The following is a 26214-nucleotide window of genomic DNA, read 5'->3' as shown; positions in this document are numbered from 1 at the left end:
CTTATGGAAAAGCCATTCGGGGTCTGAAAGGAGTGAGGAGGAGGGAAAGGGGTGGCATCACCACCTTATTAGAAAGCCAGACCATTAGCAGTTACTCAGTTATTTCTTTGTTATCCGTTCTGAGGTACATGTCAGAATTTGCATGACCAGGGTCTTTGGTGTATCCTCACCAGATACAAACACCTCTTGAGCATCCACTTGATGAGAGCCATTATAGAGTATATCAAAAATGTTTAGAAGTCTTTCCAATTTGCCAAAGTTAAAGATGCAAATACACTTTTCCTCTGCCACAGTCCCACTGGCCCTGGGTCAGCCTGCTTGCAATGATCTGCTTGATTATACATGGAAGACACAGAAGGACTTCTGCTAACATAGGCACCACGATTTGGTCACAAGTCACACCTTATAAGCTTCTCAACGCGCAGTGACTTGATCAGGAGGATTTGTATTTAGCATGTTTTTCTAATTACACCTCTGTTGTCACATCTAGCAACTATTGCAGATGTACGCAAACAAACGTAGGTCATCTAGCTAATTTCAAGGCAACAGATGCAGACTGGATTCGGTAGCAAGACCAGAAATGCAAATGCCCGCACTTGCTATAGGGAAATGTGTAACAAGTAAAGGCACACGGACAAATCCAGGTCATCCTTCCCAAAAGCCATTAGAGATGATCCAAAATCTTCCCCCCCTCCAAACTCTCTTTAAAGATACCTACATATGTCTGCTCAAAATAATGTCACTAAATTCTATAGCCAAGATAAAGAGGTTCCTTCACTGTGAGCTTCGTGGCAGCAAGAAAGAAGGCACAGATGAATCACAAAGATGTATGATAAGAACTATGTGGAAAACACTGTGATAGATGACACATCTCATTAAATATAATTTTATGTGATCGGTTACTGTATTGCCCTGTTTAATTGATTTCTATACACTTTAGGAGGCTTTTTACTGTTCAGAATATAATTATATACTTTATAATTGAGTACATAGTTGATTAATTACAATGTTTATGGTCATTTCAATTAAAAGCTGGATATCAGGCCCACGGTCAGAAATCTACCCTCCCTGCCTTTAAAACATTGCTTCTACAAATAATGTTCTATGAAAATGAATTATATTTAACCTATAAGACTTTTGCTTACAGCTCTCTTTCTAGCAGGGCTGTTTCTATACAGCCATCAAGGGGTTATCTTTTCTTGGGACAATTGTCTACTCCTAAGTATCTGTGGTATAGGGTCATTCTCAGTATGTTGAAAGTTCTTTCCAAACAATTTCCAAACAAGAAAAGAACATCGATACAGATGATCATTTGTATCCAGTGGGAACTCAGTCAATATCTACCCATGAAAACTCTAGATTTTCTTCAACTCAATGGTTTGGTAGCTTTTGTAGTCTTTTAGAAGAACAATGAGAAGTTAATCTCTCTTCTTAAAGAAAAAAAAATCTGAAAACATAATTTTGTCAAATCTCTTTCAAAGGAATTTCTTTTCTTATCTGTTCAAAGCTGCTTAAGATATGGTAGTCAATATCAATCAGGAAGCATTTGACCCAAAGAGATAAAGTCCGAGGTATGATCGTTTGATGAATGGTCTACCCTTATCAGCCCATAATTGCTATTATAAACTCAACAGAAAGTTCCCTTCCACTCTCCTTTCTGAAATAAGCCCCAGAGAAAAAGCAATGGTGGTGGTGTCACCATTAAGCCTCATGCACTGGGCATGTGCAGTAGCCACTGGCTGCTACAAAGATAGCAGGTGTTACGTTAGTCAAAATTAAGAGTCTCTGAAGGTCTACATTTTATAGCCTTTGATGCATTTTCACATACAGTATTTCATTTAACCCAGACAGCAATCTTTTTGGGTTTGTTGCTCTTATCATGGCCTGTAATTCTCTTTGTGTGATTATATATAAAATACACATATATTTCCTTACTTGCTATTCACATCCCTAGACTCTAGACTTCATGAGGACCAGGGACTTATATCTGTTTAATTCACTAAGGTTGACTCGGGGTCTAATGCAATGTCTGATACATAATAAGTTCTCCCTAAACTTATTTATTGAATTGATGAATGGTGACCTCAATAGAAAGAAAAATAGATAGAAGGATGAATCAGGGACCCTGTGTTGAGGGGATTGTCTTGCTCATTTTATGTTATTTTATTTTTAAATTTTATTTATTTATTTAAGAGAGAGAGAGAGAGAGAGAGACAGCACGAGCCAGGGGGCGGGGCAAAGGGAGAGAGAGAAGCAGGCTCTCCACTGAGCAGGGAGCCTGATGCGGGGTTCAATCCCAGGACCCCGGGATCATGACCTGAGCTGAAGGCAGACGCTTAACTGACTGAGCCACCCACACACCCCTGTCTTGCTCATTTTAAAGCTAAGAAAACTGAGGTTTGAATGGGACACTGCTTATGCAGAGGGGGCAGGCATGTAAATCAATATCTGCCATATCTCTGTGTGGATATTGCTGAGGATGTTGTCTCTTATCTTTATCCAGGACAGAAAAGGGCACACCACCAGCTCATTCTCTATGTGACCTTGATCATGACTACTATTGCTATTATTTTAAGACTACTATAGCAGGAGCACAGTGCAAAACATTTCCCATATATTGTCTTGGCCAATCCTCATGAGAACCATGGGAAACAGGTATTGTCATTCTTGTATTCGAGATGAGAAAGTTCAGTCAAGTTAACTAAACAAACAGCAACAACAGAACAAACAAGAAAGGAGACCAAGCATTATGCAAACAGGGTGTAAATTTCCTCAATACCTATTACCCAGAGATGAGCAGACGGCAGTGATGGTGAAATGGTGGCTTCATTGCTCAGGCCACAGGAAGCCTCTAGCTCAACATCTCATCACTAGGACAGATAGTAGTGCCAGTAACTGAGCCAAGTTTATTCCAGACTCTTCCACTAACATGTTTATGCATGAATCCCAATCACACTGTTTCCACATCTGTGATAATGGGCTCGTGTTATTTCCCTGCATCCACTCAAAGGACTCTTGGAGGAACATGAAGAATTGCATGTACCAGCAGAATGCTCCTGTGACGGTTTGGGAGGGAGGTGGGGCACCGCTATGAAAGATTACCCACAAAACCCTCAGAATCTCCAGCCAAAGGCTGCATCTCTAGGGATTAATGGCTTTGCGTTCTGTAGGCTATTTCACCTGCAAACCCATCAAATCCAGTAGGCTGTAAAATGAGCTGCTCTGAATGTTAGCCCTTAATGGTGGAACATAAAGTCTCATCAAGTTCAAACAACACCAGTGGGCCAAACAGTGTGGACATATCTAAGCCTTCTCTATCCTCCTCCAAGTTAAAGACCATCCAGGAAGCTGTCTTGAGCACCCTGGATGTATTTATTAACTTTTTTTCAATTGCATATACTCTTCATAACACAGCTAGCTCCATATTCTTCTATTCACAATTTGTTTTATGAATTGGTTCAAGTGCATTTACTAACTCTCCCAAAGAGGCTGGGTTCCTCAGTGTGCCTAAGGCATAGTTCAAGGCAGAACAGCTATTACTCAATAAATATTTGTGGCTTGACTGGCAGATCAGAAATATCCCTCTTGACTTTGTCCAAGAGTACCATTCTTATTAATTGTGTAAATAAGGTTTCCCTTCACTTGGTTACTGTGATATCTCACTATCTGTCTCTATTTTTAGAGTCACAGCTATCTTATCCTTCTTTGTTTCTTTTTCCCCCCTTTCCTGAACAAGAGTCCATTGTTTCTGATGTGATGCACTAGCCTCTTCCCCCCTCTAAAGCAACCTTAAACTGACCAATCCCCTCAGCACTTCGGTATTTCATTCTTCTGGTATAAGAACATGCCTCGAAATGTGGCAATGACCTGCCCACATGTGTATAAATATGCCATGTGGTCAAGTTGGGTGTGAGTAGACTGAAGAGGACTCTATGTTATGTGTACACGGAACTCTGAAGGCAGCAATACTTAATTCGAGGCTGTCAATTGTATACTGTGATGGCCGAAGGAGGCACTGTGGGAAGAGGTCCCTCACAGAAATTTAAGGAGCAAACTCTTGGACAGTCTGAACTGATGAATATTCATAAGTATCTTGTTACTTGCAAACATTCGACTATCTACTAGCAAAGCATGTCCAAAGGGCACTGTTACTTTAATGAACAGATAAGCGTTATCCATAGCAACGGGCTGAAATCCTCAAAACAAGTCTTCTCTAACTCATCCACAACCACGTTTCCACCATACTTACTAGGTGCTGGGGAAGGGGTGGGAGGCTTGCCCCAGTCTATTGGAAATCCAGGCAGAAGAAAGAGATAAACACAGAGGCCTGTCTCTTTGGCTTATTCCCAGTATTTCCTTGATCTAGAGACCTCATCTAAACTCTTAAGAGAATAGATGGTTCTTGACACTGGCTCAATGGGTTTTGCTGCTCTGGTCAATGAACAAATTTAACCTTGTGACAGGAGATCTCTGTGGATTGTTCACATTGAGGGGTTTTGCTTGCTTGTTTTTAGTTTAAATTTTAAGTCAACTTCCTTGCCAGAAAGTATGCTCCCTGTTCCTTTCCGTCATTTTAGCTCTTTATAAGACCCAGGGAACTGTTGTCCTGGGAAAACACATTGATTTTAATATTCCTTTGATGATGGCCCTCAAATTATAGCAAGTCCAGAGCCAAAGCCACAAATGAGGGATCGTGGTGGCTGAGAGGCACAGTGAAAGCAGGAAGGTTTTCAAAGGACCCCAGGTGCTAGCAGGTTAAAATAAAAGCTGGAGTGCCCCTTAGCTGGAGAGCCATAAGCTGTCTGGAGCATCTCATCCACAGAATGGGTTGGAGAAACCCCAGAAAGTGGTGTTCGGAGGAGGTTGGAGCTCATCTAGTCCAGTCCACTGGACTACACCAGCAAACTTAATCATAAAGCTCTGCTCCTATCACAAAGAACAAATTCCATTTCAGAAAAAAAAAAAAAAAAAAAAGAGGATTAAAGAGCCTGGGGCAGAGGGAATTTGCCCTGGGGCTTCAGAACTACCAGAATGGTTAGAGAATGTGAAATTTACAAGAATGGAAAAGAGCTATGTGATATTGGGTCTTATTTCTACTTTCCCAAAAGGAGAAAATTACAAATCATTAATAACTTCCCTTCCTGACTCCAATCTCTATGTTGTGTCATCTTCCACTTACTGTGATTGTGCTGATGGCGCCAGTTCCTTGAAGGCCCAGCTATAAAATATATGGACTAATTGTCGAACAAAACCAGGGAGCTATTAACACGCCAGCGGTGCAGCCCTTCTGGTCGGACTCTTATTATATCTACACCACTGGGTTTGTACAGCTCCGTCGCAGGCCTTGAAATAAATTAACTCCTTTATTTAGACATAAACATCACATCACACCCCAGAAGGAGCCAGAATGGACATTTCTGGTTCGCACATTCAGTCCAGGGCAAAGAGAGACACTTCCCTGTAAATATCGCTAACCATAATCTGAATTTTCTAATTTCAGAAACCCATTCCTCCAACAGAGTAATATTTATAGAAAATGAAATTTGGGTTTTCAGTTATGCCAACTTTCTCTTTCATATTCAAATGCTACATATATTCCAGAACATGTTTACAGAATTTTCCCATATTTCTAAATAAATACACAAAAGAAGTTCTGAAATATACACATTTTAAAGATGACTTTGCACACAGCAGCTTACTCCCAGATGTTTTACATTCTGAATTTCTCAATAAATGAATAACATGCTAGGAAAGCAAACACGGGCTGACAGTATTTAGTCTAAGTTTTTTAAACGGTGTAACATATGTAGCTAAAAACAATTTTCAATAATGATATTTCACTCTGAGCAGTTATTAAAGAATTCAGAATGAGCATTTGTTGGGTTCAGCAAGGAGTTCTTATAAATGCAGTTTTTAGGCTGATTTTCATTGTTTTGAGTTTCTCGCAGCCACACGGCAGCAACAGTTCTTGTCTTCTATCTTCTGAGTTATATATATGTGTGTATCTATATTCATGTGACAAGCCCATGATCCCAGTTCACTGCCACAAGTGCTCATTAACAAGCCTCACAGCCCACAGTCAGTGCTGGGAGCTTTGAACCAGTTCCAGAACGAGGGCTACGGCAAATGGCAGCCTGGCCTTTTCACTTCTTCCCGTTTTTATATATATATAAATACACACACACACACACACACACACACACACACACACACACGTATATGTATAAAAATGCAGAAAACTCCCAATAACTGCTCCTTTCACACCTTTTATCTCCCTTATAAATTTGTAATATTCACTCATTAAATCTCCAACTTTGCTACATTCTTATGTAATGCTTAATTCTCTTCTTCTCTGGGGTTGGCTTGTGAAATGTCTTTAATTAAAAAAGCTAAAAGCACTCTAAATCTGGATGGCAGACTCATTTCCAGGGCATTCAGGCATGTTGTCTAATTTTAAAACTCTGACAGGATACATGTAAATTTATGCAAGTTTCATAAAAGTCACAATTTCCTCCTTGAATTCAAGCTAAAGAAAATGCCCCCGAGCTCTTTGCAAAGCTGTTTGTTTTACTGGAAAGCTCATTTTGCCCATTGTGTTGGAGGTGATTATCCTAAAAACTATCCAATGTCAGAATCCCATCAATCCACCCAGAATTAAGGAGTTAAGTTTCCCTACTATTGATCAAACAGGTCCTTTGATCACTATTTTATGGCTCTTTAAACATGGATTGGGGGTGGGGAGGGGGGGGGAAATATTATCATGCAAATTATTTCGGTTGACAGTAATTAAGAAATTATATGTTAAGAAAATCAGTAATTGTTCACATGAGTCACTAATGTGTTTTCATTCTTTGTAAAACTTTCTGGCACGCCCTTCCTTTCTTGCTTTAAATAAGCAAGGACTGGAAAATATGCACAGTATTTGGAACCCAGGGGAGTGACATATTAATTCAAAGTTTGCTTGGAAGTGGAGCCTTGTGGAAACTCAAAAGAGTTCCCATCCTTTTTTGTTTCTACCACCCTTCACCCAGGACTTAGCTCCAGAATGTTGGGGTAGCCCCTGTGAATGTGTGAGGTCAGGTCTTCTAGGGGCCAGGACTCTCCTCCCTTCTTCAGAAGGCCATAACTGGAAGCCCCAGGGCTTACGAAATCTATAAGAAGAACCACAAAATGGGGGGCTCATCACAAGCTCAGCCATGGGCAATTAACTAGTCCTTGCTAATTCTGTGGCTCCCCAGAAGCAACTCTTCACTCTGAATTAAAACCTCTGCCAAAGTTTGTTTTGGAAAAGGCCTTAAATCCACAGGAAAGGGACTAACGGGGTATGATGGAAGGCCGAGACTGGCTCCCTCCCGAACAAGGTTGGGGCACCTTCAGATGAACTCAGGTTAGCTTACAAATCACCGATCCCTAAAAGAGCACACACTAAAATTACATTTGTTTTTATTGAAAGACAGCCTCAAGTGCTGACATGCAGCCTATGACATGTGATACATAATAATACTCTTAAACCCGTTCTGACATAATATCTCCGGCGGCCTAATAACCACAAATGATTGCTTTAGTTAAGAACTAGCCAGAAGCAAAATAGATGCATGTAAAAGTAGCTTGAACCATAAATACCTCAACAATATTTTATGTCACTTTGTAAAAGTTAAAGGAGTCCTATAATAATTAACAACAAAAACTCCATGTTCTTTACTATTGTGGGTTGGTTGTGAAAGGTTATTTCATAGTCCCGAGGCTGCCAGTGCCGTAAATTATGCAGGCACCAAGAAGCATTAAGGAGAAATAATAGCAATTTAAACGAAGGCTGACGTAATTCATGATAAACAGTCATTGGAAAATATTACAATGTTGTCTTTTTTGAGTGGGTTTAATCAGAAGAATGTGACCATATTCTAACATAAACCACTTCTCTTTTCCATTGTGCTAGCACTTGGAATGTTGGCACTCACCCTGGCTGCAGGGTTCTTATTCACAATAATTGCTCTAACACCTCCAGGGAACCTAACAATGTAAATTTGGTATTCTGATTGATGGAAGGAGCTTCCAAGACAAAGCTCAAAAGCTCTGGGCTGCATGGTGGTCCAAAAGGGGGACTGAAACTGGAGATGCATGTAGCCAGGATAACTTAAAGAATATATATCAAAAAGATGGCTAAGTAATGCACACATTGAAGAATTGCTTTATTGTCACGTCTAATAGAACCTTGAGAGGTGGTATAAAGCCGGCAGCTGTTAGGATAAAAGCAAACCTTTGTCACAAATTGTTCTGGGCGAGCTGTAAATACAGCAACACATTAAGAAGCAAATATGATGAGAAAGACCAAACCTGCCACCTTTCATTAATGCAAAGTATCACCAGGTCAGTATCGCAGACATGATCACGGGTATGGCGGCCAAGCAGATGTTTAGATCTGAACGCACACAAATAATTGTTAAATTTAATATGGGGCCGGGGGAGGGGAATTCTGCGCAACAAAAAACTGACTGCGAAAGGGTTATTATTATTATTTTTTAACAACAACAACAACAACAAAAAGGCAGCAAGCTCAGAAACATGCCAACGTGGAGACTGGGCAATATTTACCTCTCTGGAATTCACCCAGTCTTTGGGAGCATAAAGGGAATAATACTGCTATTGTAACTGCAAAGCCTTCCAATGCACAGTTCATTTAAAAGTCTTTAAGCCAACTATTGATTATTCGTGTCAACGGAGGAAAGTAAGGATAAAAGAAAACACTGAAAATCCAATAGCTTATTTTTCCCACTAGTTTCTATTTCATTCATGATCCATTCTTTCCAAAGGCCATTAAGAGCAGCAGAAGTGATTTCATTTTTTCTTCCTCTCCTTTTCTCTGCCAACCTTCGGGTGGAGGTGCTAATGAGCTGGAATAAACTCAAATGAAGGCAGAGGAGGTCTGCCCGGGGAAGTCAGGGACTTTGATAATCCACATAGTGGGGCCCCTGTCCCTGATGATCAAAAATTAATTGCCACCTTCCAAAGATCATTTATAATATCCATTATATAGCAAACAGACTATTTTTGACTCTGGATCGCTTTTTCCAACTGAATCTATTTAAATAGTCCCAGAGGTCAAATATCTGGCCACTCCTTTAAAAATATTCTTTCAAAATATGATAAATGGCTTTCTTTGGCATTTATACTAATAAAAACGTATTTTATCTCCTCTTACCACACAAACTTTACTTTCTCTAAATAGCCCACTGCGAACATTATCAGTGAATTTTGCTCAGTGTACAAATATTTTATGTATTACAATGAGGAGCAGGACGCAAAACTTGCAAATATTTATTTTTAGACATATGGGAAAAAAAGCAATTAGAGCTAAAAATGTGAAGAATGAAGAACTCACTTAGAAGCAAATACATTGGACATGCAAACTGTTCTGCCATCAAACTTTTATTCAGATGCCATAGAGCATATTAAGAAATATCACTTGCACACATACAAAAAAAGAAAATATTCCTTCACAACTGAAAATATCCAATCACTATAAACAACATCTGGGGGTCATTAATAACTTACTCTGCAGCTGAATTAGACAAATAATAAGTGGCCTGACTCAGAATTCCTAAACTTCTATTTTTGAAGGAAAAACAAAACATCATACCATGACTTATATTCGCAAATGCGGATGCTCTCTGGGTCCATACAGCAATCGATTTGCGGACCCATGCAATGCACACGTCGTTGATGCCGTTTAATCGCTATCTCGCGCGAAGTGGTGTCCTGTTTTTGTTTTGAGGAAGTTTAAAATCATAACATTGAGTTCACTCTTTGCTCAGAGCCTTGTGTGTAATTAGCATATTTTTCAGACTGGTAAGAATCTGACCAGAAGCAGCATTGGGGAAGCTTCCCATTCCAAACTACTACAAAGCCTTTCGTATGCAGCATTATAACACATTTTAAGAGCAGGTGTACTGTTCAAATATTCCAGTCCTAAGATAAAAGAACTAACTATTTTACTGCCACTGTGCTGAGACACCCTAAATATTTATACTAACGGGAGTTGAAAATAGTATCCGAGAACAAAGCCAAGATATTTCTTCCACTCATTAATAGCAACAGTCTTCGGCAAGACAGATGCCAAAAAGCCAGCACTTTTCTGATTCACTGGGTCCCATCACATGGTCTGTTATTATAGGTTTCATGGGGAGTCAACAGCCTGGTTGATTTATGGGCAAGGGAAAGTAGTCTTCATGACAATCCCTATTTACATTTTTTAAAAATATCTGTAAAATATCTCTCTGGAAAAGTAAAGTACACAATCCTTATCACGTTTCGATGTCTCCAGGATCGGTGGTCTCCCCATTGAAGGCATCTGACAATGATAATGTTTTTTATTTCTTAGTGGGTACATATGAAAATGATGTGTGTTACAAATGATGTTGTCTTAGATTTGATAAAATCTAGTACCTAGTCGTTTGGTCTGCCTCAGGGGTCAGCAGACATTTCTGTAAAGGGTCAGAGTGGAAATATTTTCAGCCTTGCAGGGCATACTCAACTTTGCACAACAGCAGTCGTGAATGAGACAGAAGCACGTGAGAGTGGCCTGGCTGTGTTCCAATAAAAAACTCTAGATGTGACCCATGGGCCATACTTTGCCTTATTTAGCACTTGGTGAGAGTGGACCCGGTGCACACTGAAGGGACACTGAGCTTGACAAGGTGCCTCCGAAGGGCACACAATCTGTCTCACTCTCGTTCTTTCCTAGTGTCACACCTCACCTACAGCAGGTGCTCAGTCTATGTCAGGGAAGGCTAGGTGACTGACCATGCTTAAACTCACAGGAATCGGGGCGCCTGGGTGGCTCAGTCGGTTAAATGTCTGCCTTCCGCTCAGGTCATGATCCCAGGGTCCTGAGATCAAGTGCCGCATCAGTCTCCCTGCTCAGTGAAGAGCCTGCTTCTCCCTCTGCCCCTCGCCCTGCTTGTGCTCTCTCGTGCTCAAATAAAATAAAATCTTAAAAAAACAAAACAAAACAAAACACCTCACAGGAATCATCATCACATGGCAACTGTCCAGGGCTGGGGAAACACAGACTGGGCAGGTGAACGTGAAGAAGGTCCTCAGCTATTTCCATGAGTACCTTTTTTTTCTTTTGTCCCTTTTGTCAAAAATTTTGAGCACAGGCTGGATTCTTGGGGAGAGGGTCAGATTCTGAACCCAGTTCTCCAGACTCCCAGTCAAGTGCCCTTTCTAGTACATTGTGCTTTTTCTTAATTTCTGCACTAGAATGTATGCCTCCAAAATCACAGCTCTGCACCTTCTTTTTTCTTAAGTAGGCTCCACACCCAGCATGGACCCCAATATGGGGCTTGAACTCACAATCCTGAGATCAAGACCTGAGCTGAGATCAAGAGTCGGACGATTAACTGACCGAGCCACCCAGGTGCCCTATGGCTCTGCACTTTTACTTAAGGAAAGGCCTTTTACCTGAGCCGGTGACTGGCCAGGGAACATTCCCTACCTTCTGCTGCGACTTGTCAGCACACTGTAGCACAATCGCGCCTGGATGGAAGCAATTAAGGAAGAAGGAGGTGGCTGGCCATAATGATTACATCGTCGACTTCCATTCCCCATCAACCCTGCCACCAACTACAACTGCAGGCGTTCCTACAGCACCGAGTCTCAATCTTCAGTGTGCATCAAGTACGATTAAAATATTGGTGACAGGACGTTGCCCATTCAAATTCAGGAGGTTGGAGACTAAAAACGAAAACTTTAGTGAGTTCTTCAGGAGACCAGAAATCTTTGCATGAGCTCACTTTCTTGCCTAAGCCCCCCCAGTATTCATTGAGGAAATTTTTTCCTGTTGTGCTTTAGAGCAGAAACTCTGGATCGTCATTCTGAACACTGGGTTCTCAGCATCCTCAACCTTAGCTGTAGAAGGTCCAGTAGGAAGGGCTGATTGTGGGTAAGCGCAGAGCTGGCTCTGATTAGCCCACAGCTCTGCTATTGCTTAGAAGGAAAATAATGTTGGCACTAAGAGATTCTTGGAATTTATCCGAAAGAAACCATCAAAATGCTGATGTTTTTATAAATAAAGATGTTCATCACAAAAAAAAGATGTTCATTACAGTGTTAATTATACATGAAAGCAACAAAACTAAAAACCCTGGAAGAAACGAAAACAAACTTCTAATAGAAAGGGATTATGTAAACTCTGATAAAGTCATTTGATGCAGTATTATGTGACTATTAAAATGGTGCTTGTAAGACTGTTTGTAATAATATAGGGAAATGTTTATTTTGTAATGACTAGAATTTTATGATGTAACAGTTGCATATATAAAATGTTCTCAAGTAAATAAAAATGCTTTGGAAAAAGTCTGGAAGGAATTTATAAACCCTGATGAGATTACCGGTGATATTTAGGCAGGCAATATCAAAGAGTGGATAAGCATACCAGCTTTGAAGCTCTACAGACCTGATCTGGAATCCAGCCTGACCACTTACTAGCTGTGTCACTTTGGGCTGATGTGGTCTTTCTTAGCTTCTGCTTCCTCCCCTGCGAAGTGACGGTTAATAGATTCCTTATGGGGGTGCTCTAAGGAGTAAGTGAGATCATGTATGGACAGGACTTAGCATAAGGCCTGACATATGGTACATGCTCACAGAAGAGTGGCAATTATTATTATTATTATTATACTTGTCCTTTCCATAATGGAATTAATTGCATAATGAGAAAAATATTTTGAAAAACATGAACTGTTTTTTACTATTTTTTTTTCTGCTCCCTGAAACGTGGTACAAAGGGGATGAGGGATGGGGAGCATCTGGTTGGCTGAAGATCCCGGTTGCCTAGGATTTGTTGCATAGGATCTCGCGGCTGTGAGGCCATGCCCTTAAGGACGAGGCCACATTTGTGGGGACGGCCTCAGGAACACAGATCCAGAAGCTGATGTCCACATCCCATCATGGTCTTACCACTACTGCACTCATGTTTAGCTGCTGACTTTCCCAATCAGTTCTTCAACTGCCCACTGGGGTCATGGACACTGGTCCTCAAGGTTGTACAAGGTTGTTCAGGGGCAAGACAATGAAGATGGGGTGACGGCCATTTGAAAAGTAGGAGGAACACTCATCCATGTGAAGTACATTCCTCTCACGAGTTGTGAATGGCCCGGACTGAGGGTGGGTGGAGTGGTTGCTGAGTTGGGAGTGGCGAGGCCACACTCTCTGCTCTCTGAGGCTACCTCCTCATCTCAGCTCCAGCAGATGACACTGGTACCAATGGTCCACAAGACAATTTAATGGGGGCTCCCAATACCCCTTTTGTTCTAGTCCTGACACATTTCAACTTCCTTTCTTCCCACAACTATGGGATAGAATGCATTCTCAATAGCATGGGACCTGTGAACTAGACTAAAGACAGACCTCAAAAGAACCCGCGTTTACCAACATCCTTTCTCTTTTGGAAGATGTCTGTACTCGGGGATGGGGCAGTATAATTTCTGGCACTATGTGTGACATCTTTATTAAAATATCTCCTATTTTAAAGACCTAATGTTCATGTCTGGGACTGTGGGAGGAAGAAAGTGTGACATGTTCAACCCTGCATGTTGTGAACTTGCTTCATCCAAAGATGGGGTTCTCCTTAGTGGAACTCTCCTGAGAGACAGAAGACTTCATCCTCATCTACAAATACCATGGAGCAGGTCAGTGATCCACAAAGTATCCTCCGGGTGTAAGTGCCACCCACCAAGTAATCTTCCTAATAACATTAAACTGGTGAAGACTTTTCTTTCCCAACATTTTCCGATGAGTCCAGCCTGAATCGTCATCTATATTATGTTCCAGATCCACATAGCCCACATTTCACTGGAACTTGTCAATGTCCTATATGTTAATGACTCTGCCACTGTTCCTTGGTTTTCACACTGAATTCTGAGATCTGTAGGTTAGAGACTAGAAAGATCAGTGTAGTGACTTCTGGATACCACTTGCCTTAACTTACTGTACTGCTTGACTTCCTCAGAGAACACCTTTCTAGGTTGTGCAGAACTCCGGATCTATTAAACATCATAACAAATGAACAATCTTCAACCAAAGACCTTGACCAGCTTATGAAGAATATTCCTCTGGTTCGAAGACGTGAATAAATGTTGAGAAAAACCATTTCCTTTGATCTAGATACTTTCCTTTAAGAATTAAATCAACTGGCAATGAGCTAAACCTTAAAGATTGAGGTCAAGAAATACTTGACTCTAAGAAAGGAGATAAAATGATGATTTGAAGCCTTCTGGAATTTAGCAGGATTTTTATATCATTTCCACAAACATATGTTGATACAGAGGTAGGTAAGGCATGATTCTTACCCCCTCTAGGAGCTTAGAGTCTAGGGAAGAGAAATGCAGTAGAATCCATTAACTTTAATACCAAGCAGAAGAAAAAAGCAACTTTGGAAAAGTACTGAGAAACACAGGAGGACACAGAGTGAAGTGTTCTAGATGATTCTTTGGAAGCTACAATTTCAACCTAGAAGCAGCCCCTTAAATACCCAGGAAACCAACCAGGCACCTCCCCTCACTTCTCCCCCCGCCCCCCCCCACCGCCTGCTGCAAAGTTGATGCATCCCTCCTTTTCCTTCTTATAGGCCCAAGGGGAAATTTCCAATTTAATAAGACACAAGTTGATTTTTCCTCCAAGAGGTTTCCCCTGGGTCCTAACCATAATGGGGCCTCTGGGAGAAGGACTTAGGAGCACCTGGTCCCTCAGGGGAAGGAGACATCTTCTAGGAAGAAAAAAGTTTTGCTTGCGGAGGCTGTTTTGTTTCGTTTTTGTGTGTGTGTTTTAAATGTCTATGCTGATAGCTAAAAATGGCAGAGGAAACAACCTCTTTCTCTGAGCTTCAAAGTCTGGAGTATTTTCCACCTCCTCACCTGAAATAACTTCCTTCTTTTTGAATCTCTCAAGGTCCGGTTGAAGATCCACGTCCTCTCAGAGGCCTCCTCTGACATCCCGGCCCTCTTTTACATCTTTCAACTCCAGGGGCACCTCCAGTTGGACCTCCTCCAGTTAGCCCTCACCTCAGTGGACTGCCTTGCAGTCTCCAGTATGTGGCAAAGCTTTCCCATTTATAAAGCTTGGCAGATACCGTCTCCTCTGAACATCAAAATATCAAAATAAGTCTGGAATCTTAGCCCGTGCTCCTCTCACTTCAGGCTGGAAAGTATGTCCCCTGGGGTCAGGGGACTGGGGTGGGGACGCTAACTCCCACTCTGGCAACATGCTGGACCTGCGACCCTACAGAAACTATGTTATCAGGTTATTCATGGGAAGATCCAGAATTGTTAAGAAGATCACAATAATATTTGTAGTGGCCCATTACTCTACGTCTTATCTCGGCCAACTTGATTTTTAAGTGTCTTGACAGCAGAGACCAATATCCCAACAATGCCTGGAGTTTTGCCTTCAACAGAGTCGGTGCTCAATGAATGAATGTAAGCACCCAGCAGCATTAGAACATACCAGTCTTTTTCTGCCCAAATCCCATCTGTTCTTCAGTCCATGATGGCAACTGGAGAGCCAAAAAGGCCATTCAGAAAGGAGATTCTAAGGGAGAGAATTTCTAGGCAACTTCCAAAGGGAGCATAAAGCCCAGATGATGGAATCAAGGCCCACGCCAGCTGCAGTGAGATTTCCTGAGCAGGCAGCACAGCCTGCTCCCGTGCCAAGAGCCTGGCTGCTCTGCCTCCTTCGAAAACCCATTACCAAGTCATGGCAAGCAAAATGTAATTTTAAAAAGGGAAATGATTTATGTGCTACAGGAATAAAGAAGTGACAGAAGCAGGAAAGCTTGCATACATTTCATTTTTTGGAATTAGACCTATAATTTTTTCATTAAAGGGGGATGCCAAGTTGGGAAAGCCAATGTGTTCTAAGCAGACAATTAGAGAGAGGTGTACAATCGAAGTCCTGTGAGCATCGTGACCCCATGCCTTAGAAAGAGCCCATGAAAACACTGGGCAGTTTACTGTCTGCCCCTTTCAACCTGCAGCTCTTACGGGACTCTAGATTGATTATCTGTTTCTGTGATGAGACGGACAGCATCACTCTGGGAGTGTGTGGAAGAGACCCCAGGGCAGTAGAGGCTCCATCAGGGAGGCTGGTATAATACAGATGAGCGAGGACGGTGGGTGGCATCAAAGTCTCCGGATCCCATCCAGTGGTTTTCAGATTTTGAATCTTCATGATCATTCCTTTCCTGACCACTCCTACACACACTGATCTTTCGAAATCCTTCAGAACCCCTTGTACATTCATTATCTAGAGAGCTGGTGATCAGTTATCTGTTTTTAGGCAGCTCGATCTCAGGAAGCTGGAAAGATCTCTCTGAGTCGGGTCTAAGCTGAAAGGCAATCTAGTGTAACTGTTAAGAGCATGGATACTGAACCAGACTGTCTAGGTTCAAACCCTGGTTTTGCCACTTGATAGCGAGGTAACTTTGCTGTGCTGAAGTGTCCTTATCTGCAAAATGGGGAGAGCAAGGATATTGACAAACGGTATGCAGGTATCCATTCACTCATGTAACCAGTATTTATTATTTATACACCTTCCATATGCCCAGTCTTGTTCTGGTCCCTGGGTACACGACTGTGAACATGCTCTGAAAGAGCTTACATTATAGCACAGGTGGGGATGGGGGAGGCGGACTATAAACATATAAAGAAACAAATATAAGAGTTAATTTCAGATAGTGAAGAGTTACGGGAAGATAATTATATGTTGGGTGATGGGGTGGAGCCAGACTTGTGAAAAGGGGAAAGTCAGAGAAGACTTCTCTGGGGATCAGACATTTGAGCTGAGGCTGGAATGATGAGAGGGAGCCAGACCCAAGATATCTGGGGAAACACATTCCATGCAGAAGGACAAACAAACAAGTATTTCTGGAATGAGCTGATGCTGAATGATTTTTAGTAGCAAATGATACCTTATGTCCCCAGGAGTCTGTATAGGTATGAAATAATTCTGTAGCTGTTTTTTGAGGAACACTATGGACTCGATGTGTGGTTAAGGTTGTGTTGGGTGATGCAAGAGGTACAAGAAGATTTAGTAAACGAGGGGTACTTAAGTAGTACTCGCCATGTACCGTCTAAGGGCTTGAATCCTCACAGCTCTATGAGGTATGGTCTATACCCACGACATATGGTCCATGGCCATCCCATATTTTCCCAACCCTCTCCCCACATACAACATTGTAAGATCATTAGGGGTGTAAATTTTTCTGTCTTGTTCATAACTGGGTGCACAGGGACCAGAACAACAGTTGGCATGTAGTAGGTGTGTAATAGATATTGGTGGAATGCGTAAATGGACAAGAACGTCCTGTGTGTTAGGCACTGCGGTGGGCTCTCAGCATCCCCAGACAGCCTCTCCTACAGTCCAGGGAACTTTACTTATTTATTTATTTATTTATTTATTTATTTATTTAAAAGATTTTATTTATTTATTTGACAGAGACACAGCGAGAGAGGGAACACAAGCAGAGGGAGCGGGAGAGGGAGAAGCAGGCTTCCTGCTGAGCAGGGAGCCTGATGTGGGGCTCGATCCCAGGACCCTGGGGTCATGACCTGAGCTGAAGGCAGCCGCCTAACGACTGAGCCACCCAGGCGCCCCTGGTCCAAGGAACTTTAATCAATCCAGTTCCCTTGACAGGATAGAATGAAGGGCTTTAGAGGGTATCTTTGGCATCAAGAGGATTTTAAAAATCAAGCGAATGCAGACTTATTCTGAACTTCATTCTACCATCTTTACCCCTAACTAGCACTTTTGCCTGTGATTTTTCAATGACCTGGTTCTTCCCTGTAGTGTGTGTGTGTGTGTGTGTGTGTGTGTGTGTGTGTGTGTGTGTGTGAATTGATAAAAATATTTGTTTCACCCTAGAGAGGAATATGTTGATCTTGCTAATGTAATGGGATATAACTTTCTTGCTTTTCTAAATGAAACGCTAGGTGAAATATTAGCCAATATAGACACAAATCCTTTCTTCTGGAGTGAACAAGAGTTTATTGTACCCAGGAGTCCAAATAGTTTTTAATAACCCATTGAGTCCCCTCAGCTACAAAAAGAGTCCGGAGTTATTTTAAAATATCCTTCCAGATTCCAAAAATAGAAATTCACAAATCCTACCCACTCCCATATATCATGACTCTGAAAAATTAGTTTATAGTAACAACAAAAAAATTCTGGTCATTAACCTTCAAGAGAGACGGTACCCTAGCTTCCAACACCTCTGCCCAAGGAGGTCTGCTCCCCATCCCTCTTTGTGTCTCAGGTCCTGGAAGCCAAGGCCATATGCTAATCATTACAGGTCCTATCGAGCACATCCAATATACCACTACCGGCAGATTTATTTGGGTTCAGCGGACTCCACTGTGTGATGAACTTAAACATTCCTCCGTCCCTCCTTGGGCAGCACATGCAACAAAGAGAAGGTAACAACCATGGTCTTGGTTAGACCATTCTCTAGCAAAAAACAGAAGCTCTAGAAAATGTCCAGGACAAAGCAGTCCTCCAAGAGAGACCTCTAGAGGTTAAGGACATCTGCATAAATAGCAATATACAAGAAGCCCGACTCCTTTCCTACTCAGCTTCAATTAAAGAGAAACATCTGCCTTGTTATCATCTGGGAGATCGGTGGGCACTGCAGGCAGGCAGCGAAAGCCTGAATGTGGACAGGGGCCAGGAACAAGGCCATTTGATCATCGAAATCCACTGTGACCATGAAACCTACTTTGGCAAGGAAAAAAAATGTTTACTCACTTACAAATTCCCATGATTCTTAACAAAACAACTGCCTTTCCTTTCATTTCCAGCAAAACATGTGATGTTTGGAGGGGAAGAGGCAGAGTCCAGCTCATCCTCTGTGCTTCAAAATAATTTTACACATCCTGAATTTTCCTCCATAAAACGTCAAGGTTTCAGTCCCTCTTCTGTTTCCTTCCCTCCCTTGGCCTTTTCTTCTTTTGTCTATAATGTCATTATTTCACCCAACAGGAAAACAGAAAGGAAAAGTTCAGTGCAGAGACAGAAAAGCTTCTTAAAAACATAACGTATAAAGTAGAAAACTTTTCTTTTCCATTAAGGTTCTAGGAAGAGTCCCAGAGCCTTAGAGAAATGGTTCCTTTATTATTTACGGAGCGAGATTGGTTTGGATGGCTCTAAATTGTCCAAAGCCCAAGATTCTAATAGAAACAGGAGAGAATCTTCATTGATCACAAGGACTGTTTTTTTAATCAAGCGAATACAGACTTAGTCTAAGCCTGATGATGAGCTATTTCTACCCAGTTTGAAAGATGGGCTAAGTGGGGGCCTTATGTCACTTGCCTGGAGGAACAGCAAATCAGACACGTGAGCCTTGATTCATACCTAGCCGATTTGTAAGCCCAGCACTTTCCCCCCTAGACTGTGCTATCCTCCCTGGGCTTCAGCAAAGGACATGTTTCAATACTGATATAGCCCCGACTCCCCAAGGGTGAGAGCCCATGGTTTCCTGCATGTGGACCAAATGTCAAGACAGCAGCCCATCTCATCTCTGCCCCTTTCGGGTGAATTACCACATCCTTCCTTTAACCCCATCCCATTCCTTGGTCAAGGAACTACCACCCGCCCCCCACCACACACACATCCTGACTCCAAAGAACTCAGAAGCATGACTTATGTCTCTTCACAATTCAAAACTCAAACTAAAATTAGTCGTATCTTTTATTACTTTTTTAATCAACCATATCTTAATCCACTTAGACCCACCTTTAAGGACAGATTTCTTTTTTTTTTTAAGATTTTATTTATTTATTTGACAGAGAGAGACACAGCGAGAGAGGGAACACAAGCAGGTGGAGTGGGAGAGGGAGAAGCAGGCTTCCCGCCGAGCAGGGAGCCCGATGTGGGACTCGATCCCAGGACCCTGGGATCATGGCCTGAGCCGAAGGCAGACGCTTAAAGACTGAACCACCCAGCCGCCTTTTTTTTTTTTTTTTTTTTAAGATTTTATTTAAGGGACTGATTTCATCTCATTTATATATATTGGGTCCACCTTACATCTATCTGATAAAAGCTAGTTACTTAAAGTTCTCCATTCATCTACGGTACTGTGCACGCCTGTTTGGATTCATCTGTCAATGCTTCGTACATGTGAAATCAACCCGTGTGATATTAAGGTAAACACTGCGCATTACAAACTGGCGGACATTTTATTGTTCTAACAGGGAAAATAGACAAAATGTTTGCACGTGTATCTGTTTTCTCTACAGCACAGACAATAATACAATATACATGACGGTATCTGTTTTACAAAAGAGGAATCAAATTATAAAAAGAGGTAAAAGCAAGGTGGGGGGCAGTTGAAGAATGCCTCACATTCAGAGATCCTACCAGGACAGTGGGGGCAGGAATTACGCGTAGGGTAAAGATTTTCACGAGAAAAATAGTCATTCCTGATGTCACTTTGCCCTCATTACTATTATAATCTCATTTCCTAATTGCATGTGCAACACAGCCAGTATTCACAATGCTTTAGTTTCAAAAATAGTCAATTCTCTTGTGCTGAAAAAAGAGCACACCGCCTTTAAGAGCATTGTAACTGACAAGACGGAAGGGTGCAGGCAGGATGTCGAGGCTGAAGCTTTTCAATCACCTGCCATTAATATGATTCAATTTATGCTTATGTCATAGGCTTAGACATTGCACAGTGCTGTAAAGCAGGGAAGGGACTTGAATAAAATACAGGGAAGAAAGCAGATGGTACGCTATCAAAACCCTTCAAGCCTAAAATAACCTTTCCCAAGTAAGGAGGATAGTTAATTAAAACCAGGATATATTTACTCTATTCTGAATATCTCAATGTAAATAAAAATCAAAATGACACCACTGTAATGTGGGACTAAATGATGAAATTTCATCTATTCTATTTTTCTTTAATAGTTTCTAATCAAACTTTTCATTAAACAGCTTCATAAAATTCCACGGAGAATTTATTTATAGGGATTCACTGTAGATTTAAAAGCCTTACTTTTATTATTCAATTAAACTTGTTATTCAGTGGACAACATTGAAACAATGAGGGGAGGAGGGGAGGTGTCTGAGCAGTTGGGAAAGGTCGTCATACAAGAGAAAATGTGGATCATCCCTGCCCAGGAAAGCCCAGTTCCAGAGCCACTGCCTGGGTTTGTCCCAGCCTTGGTCCACGGACTCATATTCACGTCCCCCTGGTAGAGAGAGCACCAGAGCATTTATTAAGGGTAAACAAACCTAGGGGAGGCCAACAGTTGACCCACGGTGAAGGCAGCCATTCCCAACGTGGAGAGTCAGGACATGAATTACAAGTGATCTAGGTATTTGCAAAACTTTTCTATTAGCCTTTCTCCCCTAGCATTTAATACCAGACCCAGTCCTGCCTTATTCATGAAGCGTTCCCTGACCCCTCCCATGATCACCTCCACGCACCACCACCCCCCACCACCAGCCCCGCTGCTAAATTCCTCCTGCACTTGCTTTCTGCAACACTCACCAAATACTTAATCATTGACTTTCTTGTAACATTAGTTAACCTTTCAGGTGCGTTAATCCTGTCTTCCCCAATTAGATTTTTAAATCCTCCAAACAAGCAAGAACTGTGTTTTATTTATCTTTTGAACACCTTCTCCTGCCCCCACTCCATAATCCCATTTAACAGAAGAAAGCAAAAAATATATTAGTTAATAAAATAAACATTATTTAATCATAGGAAAGCAGACACTGTCCTTTTGAGAAGGGCCTTGCAGGTACTTTATGGCAATTTATGAATTTCATGTGTCAAAGGTGTAGCTGCTAAATGCTATAAACTCTTTGCCATCAGCTCCGCCATTCATCCACCTGGTGATATGGCTAATAAAATTTGATTTTTACAGCCTAGGCATACTGTTACCTAAATTACATTTGACCAATTACTGAAGTCACCAAACGTGTGGTACAGAATATATACTGTGTAGAAAATTCATCTGTGGGCCCCCTGGCACCCGCGGTAATCTGACAGAAGTGTTTTGGTCATCTGGCAGTGTTTAATATTAGGAACATTTGTTTAATGCTAGTCACTAATTAAATTTATGTTCTTCTACCAACTGTTAGTTGGTTGGAGAAACCCAACCCCACGTTTTAACAAACGCTTTAGCCTGTGTTGATTTCAAATACAACCAGTTGGAGGTTTAAAAGGGTGGTCTCTGGAAATTTAGATGGAGGACCAAGAGTGGAAGGTGGGGGAGGGATGTGGGTGAAGGTGTTCAAATCAGGTCAAAAATAAGTTTTTTGGGGGGGGTTCACTTAATAAATCGAAATACTACACAAAGTGCAAACTACTTGAAGTACAAACTCAACTAAGAGAAAAACCTAATATTCTAATTATTAAACTAGCCATCTAGAAGCTCTTTAAAGGTACCTTTATTCCAAAAGAAAGTTTCCACTTTAAGAGGCTGGAGAAGAAAAACAGCATTAAAATTAGCTTTACCAGAAGAAAAGTTCAGGAAAACATTCAATAGTCAGATGCTTGTGTTTGTGAGAACATTTAAAACTAATTTAGTAACTCTTAACAACCATTGTGATCACTGTTAAATTGGAACTTCTTTCTATTACCAATTCCAGACGCAACAGCTTTGAAGCTCAATGACTAATAACTCTTAAATTAGCCAAAAAGGTTAAAACATTTTTCATTATGTTACATTATGATACTCTAACTCTGACTAGTCTTAAATGAGGGAAAGCATTCTTTCAGTTTTATTTAGTGTCAGGAATTTACAGACCTCTTGAGCGGCAAGCAGGACAGAGGGTTTGGGAGTAGGCGATAAGGGGAGAAAAGCCCTCAAAACAGAAGTATTAAAAAGGGTCGATTTGTAAATGCTGATCTGAAAAGAGAGGGTATTTTTTGAAAAGATGTATTGGATACATTCATCTACTTGCATACAACGGTTATTGGAATATTAAAAATATGACACTAAATTCTTCTTGGAAGAAGGGATAAATAACTTGTATAAACACTACTATTCTCTTCTAGACCGACAGTCATTTGGTAAGGCAGAGTTGTGAAAGGCATCCGAAAAAAAAGTTTATAAGGAAAAAAATGCCATGTCCGATGAACCGAGGTCCCCTTCCTCTTTCCTCCCTTCCTTCTTGGATCATCCCCTCATGCTCACCACTACTTACAAGCTCCCTATAGCAGGTAGAGGGCTACTGGGGTCAGGAATAATCAGATTAGAGAGGCCAGAGTGGATTTCCCAAACCATGCTGAGGCCTGTAACAGTTAAGCAGAATAATCTGATCTGAATAATCCACAAACTGGGGAGCCTTGGGAAGATCTTAGCCGACAAAATCAAGGAATGTTCTGACTCAAAATGATGCCAGCAGTGCTCTCTCTGGGCCACGGGTCTCAGCTTCTTCTCTGCCCAGGTCCCCATTTAGCATGGGTCAGCCATCACACTGGTTGCGCCGTGGTGGAAAACCAAAGAAGGGGTAGGGCGCGAGGTGGCGGCGGGGAGAAGGTCTCATGCCTCTGTAAATACAGGAATTTCCAAGGAACATGTCTAGGCTGATAAAGCACCCCCAGGGTATTCTGATATCCCTGCCCAGCCTGTTGAGAACCACCGATATGATCCAATCTCTTCAACAAACAGATGAGAAACTGAAAGATGTGAGAGATGTGATCCTGGCTTGCCTCCAGCCATTCACTGCATCATGCAAAGGCTCCCAAACCTATGATATATCTTCTCCTTTGCTTCTATCTAGAGAGACACATGACTGATCAGCTAGGAGAGATGCAGATAAAATTATGTGTGCATATATCCATCTTTGGGGGGCGTAGTGTATAAAGATATATATATAGAGACACATATATATATATTTGAATATAGATAGATATATAAATATCTATACATATTTTTATACACTGTGCCCCCCCAAAGATGGATATATATGTGTATCCATACATGTACATGAAAAAATTAAGGGGCGTAGGGATCTATCATCAATCTATCTGTTGATCTTATAGTACAGAAGTGGTTACAACTGGTGCATTTTTATAGTTCCTTATCACACTGAAAAGGGAGTGATCAGTTAAAAAAAAAAAAGTATCTGTGAATAGCCAAAGCCTTTTAAGAAAGAACGAACATGAAAGCTTCCTGTCCTAATGTCCAATTTCAAGGTCGACCAAGCAACTTCAGAACCTATATTGGACAACAAATTCTAAATAATTACCCTTTACCCTGGCCAACAGAGGCTGCTCAGGAGGCGATGATGCTTTATGCCATGATACTTTGGGGGGGGAGGGGTGGGCTGGCACATAGAGCTGGTGAAAATAAGCCTTGCTCCCATCACTGCTCTTCACAAGAACCCAAAGCAAGGAAACACACAAGCACAAGTTTCATGTGGGAAAACAAGCAAACAAAAAAAAGACTCACCAAACTCATCGCATATACTCTCATTTTCAATGAGCGTTGGGTGGTCAAAGGTGTCCCTACAGTACAGGATCTGGGGGTTCTTGCTGACCACGGCGATGCCCCCCAGGGCTAGCGCAAACTGGTCCGTTAGAATGGAAGATGGCTTATCCTGGATGCGCTTCAGCATCGATCGGTACCGGCAGTACTGAGGGTAGCTGAGAACGATCACGTTCGTTTCTTCCTCGTCCTCCCCTAGACAAACAAGAAAACACTTCCGTTACCCTCTTGCCTCCCACAAAGAACCGTCATGGCCATGGCATAATTGCATTTGTCACTCTGCTTTGGTATGAAAACGTGTCTTCAGTGAGACCCTGATACCCGTTCATCTTTCTCCCCGTCTGGGTTACGGTGGCATTCTCCCAGCCTCACCTCGCCACTCCAGTTCCGTTAAAAAAGCCTCGGGTTACCAGCAGAGAAGAGAAAAGGTGGAGAGAAGAGAGAGAGTCGGGGTGACCTCAAGGACAGATTATGCAAGGTTTGGGTCATCAGCAAGCAGCAGAACCAAAACAATGTTTTTCAAAGAGTCTGATATATATATTTCAAACGTTAAAGTCATCATCACCGGAAAAATCAGAATTTTGTTGAGCTTCTGTCTACATAAATTTCCAGAGCCTGCTCTTTCTTTAGATTATATAATCATTCAGTGCTAGAAGGGCCTGAAGAGGTCATGTGGCCCCAGAGAGACGTCCATAAGTTCAAATAGCATCATCATCTAATCTGGTGGTGGTTAGGGCTGTTCAACAAATATTTCTGGTTCTCTTTGTGGTCTTGTGGAAAGACCACGCGTCCTGGCCCATTGGCGTCAAGTGGCCCTGTGACTTGTTGTGGCCAATAAAATATGACAGGAGTGAGTGGCGACCTTAGGGGCCAGTGTTTGACTGACAACACTCTCTCTTTCCCTTCATCCTGGGCACCTGTCATGAGTCAGATAGCAGCTGGGCTGCCAGTTAGGGTCTTGGAACAAGAGCTACGCGGAGCAGAGCCCCTCGTCGGTCCGCAATGGACATAGAAACAAGCACAGGGGAAACCTTTGTTGTTTTAAGTGAGGCTGTGATCTGGGGGTTATTTGTTTTTGCAGCATGATCCATCCCGACTTGATTGATATATCCACCTTCCTTGCCCTCCCCCTTTCCCATGCTCCCTATTTTCTAATGTGCCTCAAACCCATCTGGTAACTTGGCACAACTCAGAGAACGATGCTGAGAGGACTCCCCAAGCATCCTGTGACAGCTCCATCAGAACCAACTTAGCTCAGAACGTTTCAGCAACTTTCACGAAGCTCCCTTTTACCGCTTATCTACACCTCACGATATTAAGCACTTATTTATAAAAACCAGATTCGGCCTGGAGGACCCCTTCCTTCATCTTAAGCTTGAGAAATGGCAAAAGCTCCCCTTTGGTAGCCTGCCACCTGCATCATGTCACGATGAATTTCGGCTCCATGACCTAGTCTGCCATCACTCCCTATAACCACACCATCAGGGCGTTTGTAAGCAATTCCCAGATATGTCACTGGCTTATCCAAAGGGAAAACACTCAATATTTTGAGTTCTTACCATGCTGCAGGGAATTGCACAAGACAGTTGTTAAGGATACCAACATTATCGTGGCCATCTGGTAACCAGTGGGAGACAAATGAGGAAGGACAGAACAAATGATGGAATCTAACCAGTACCAGTGGAAGGTGTGCATGTGACCTTCTCAGATAGGAGGCCAATAC

General features: G+C 41.9%; 1 protein-coding gene across 2 annotated transcripts in view; it reads right to left on the bottom strand.

Moving 5' to 3' along the window:
* ARID5B (AT-rich interaction domain 5B) overlaps positions 1–26214 on the bottom strand; it is a 176588-nt gene that overhangs the window by 65239 nt on the left and 85135 nt on the right. For both annotated transcript variants that reach the window (XM_027588076.2, XM_027588082.2), the window contains exon 4: positions 24456–24686. In XM_027588076.2, the coding sequence (XP_027443877.1) occupies positions 24456–24686 (231 nt within the window). The remainder of the gene's footprint in view (positions 1–24455; positions 24687–26214) is intronic.

This window comes from Zalophus californianus, chromosome 15 (genome assembly GCF_009762305.2).
Source record: "Zalophus californianus isolate mZalCal1 chromosome 15, mZalCal1.pri.v2, whole genome shotgun sequence".
NCBI classification, from domain to species: domain Eukaryota; kingdom Metazoa; phylum Chordata; class Mammalia; order Carnivora; family Otariidae; genus Zalophus; species Zalophus californianus.
Note: the sequence above shows the minus strand (reverse complement) of the source record. Positions and strands in the feature narration are given on the sequence as shown.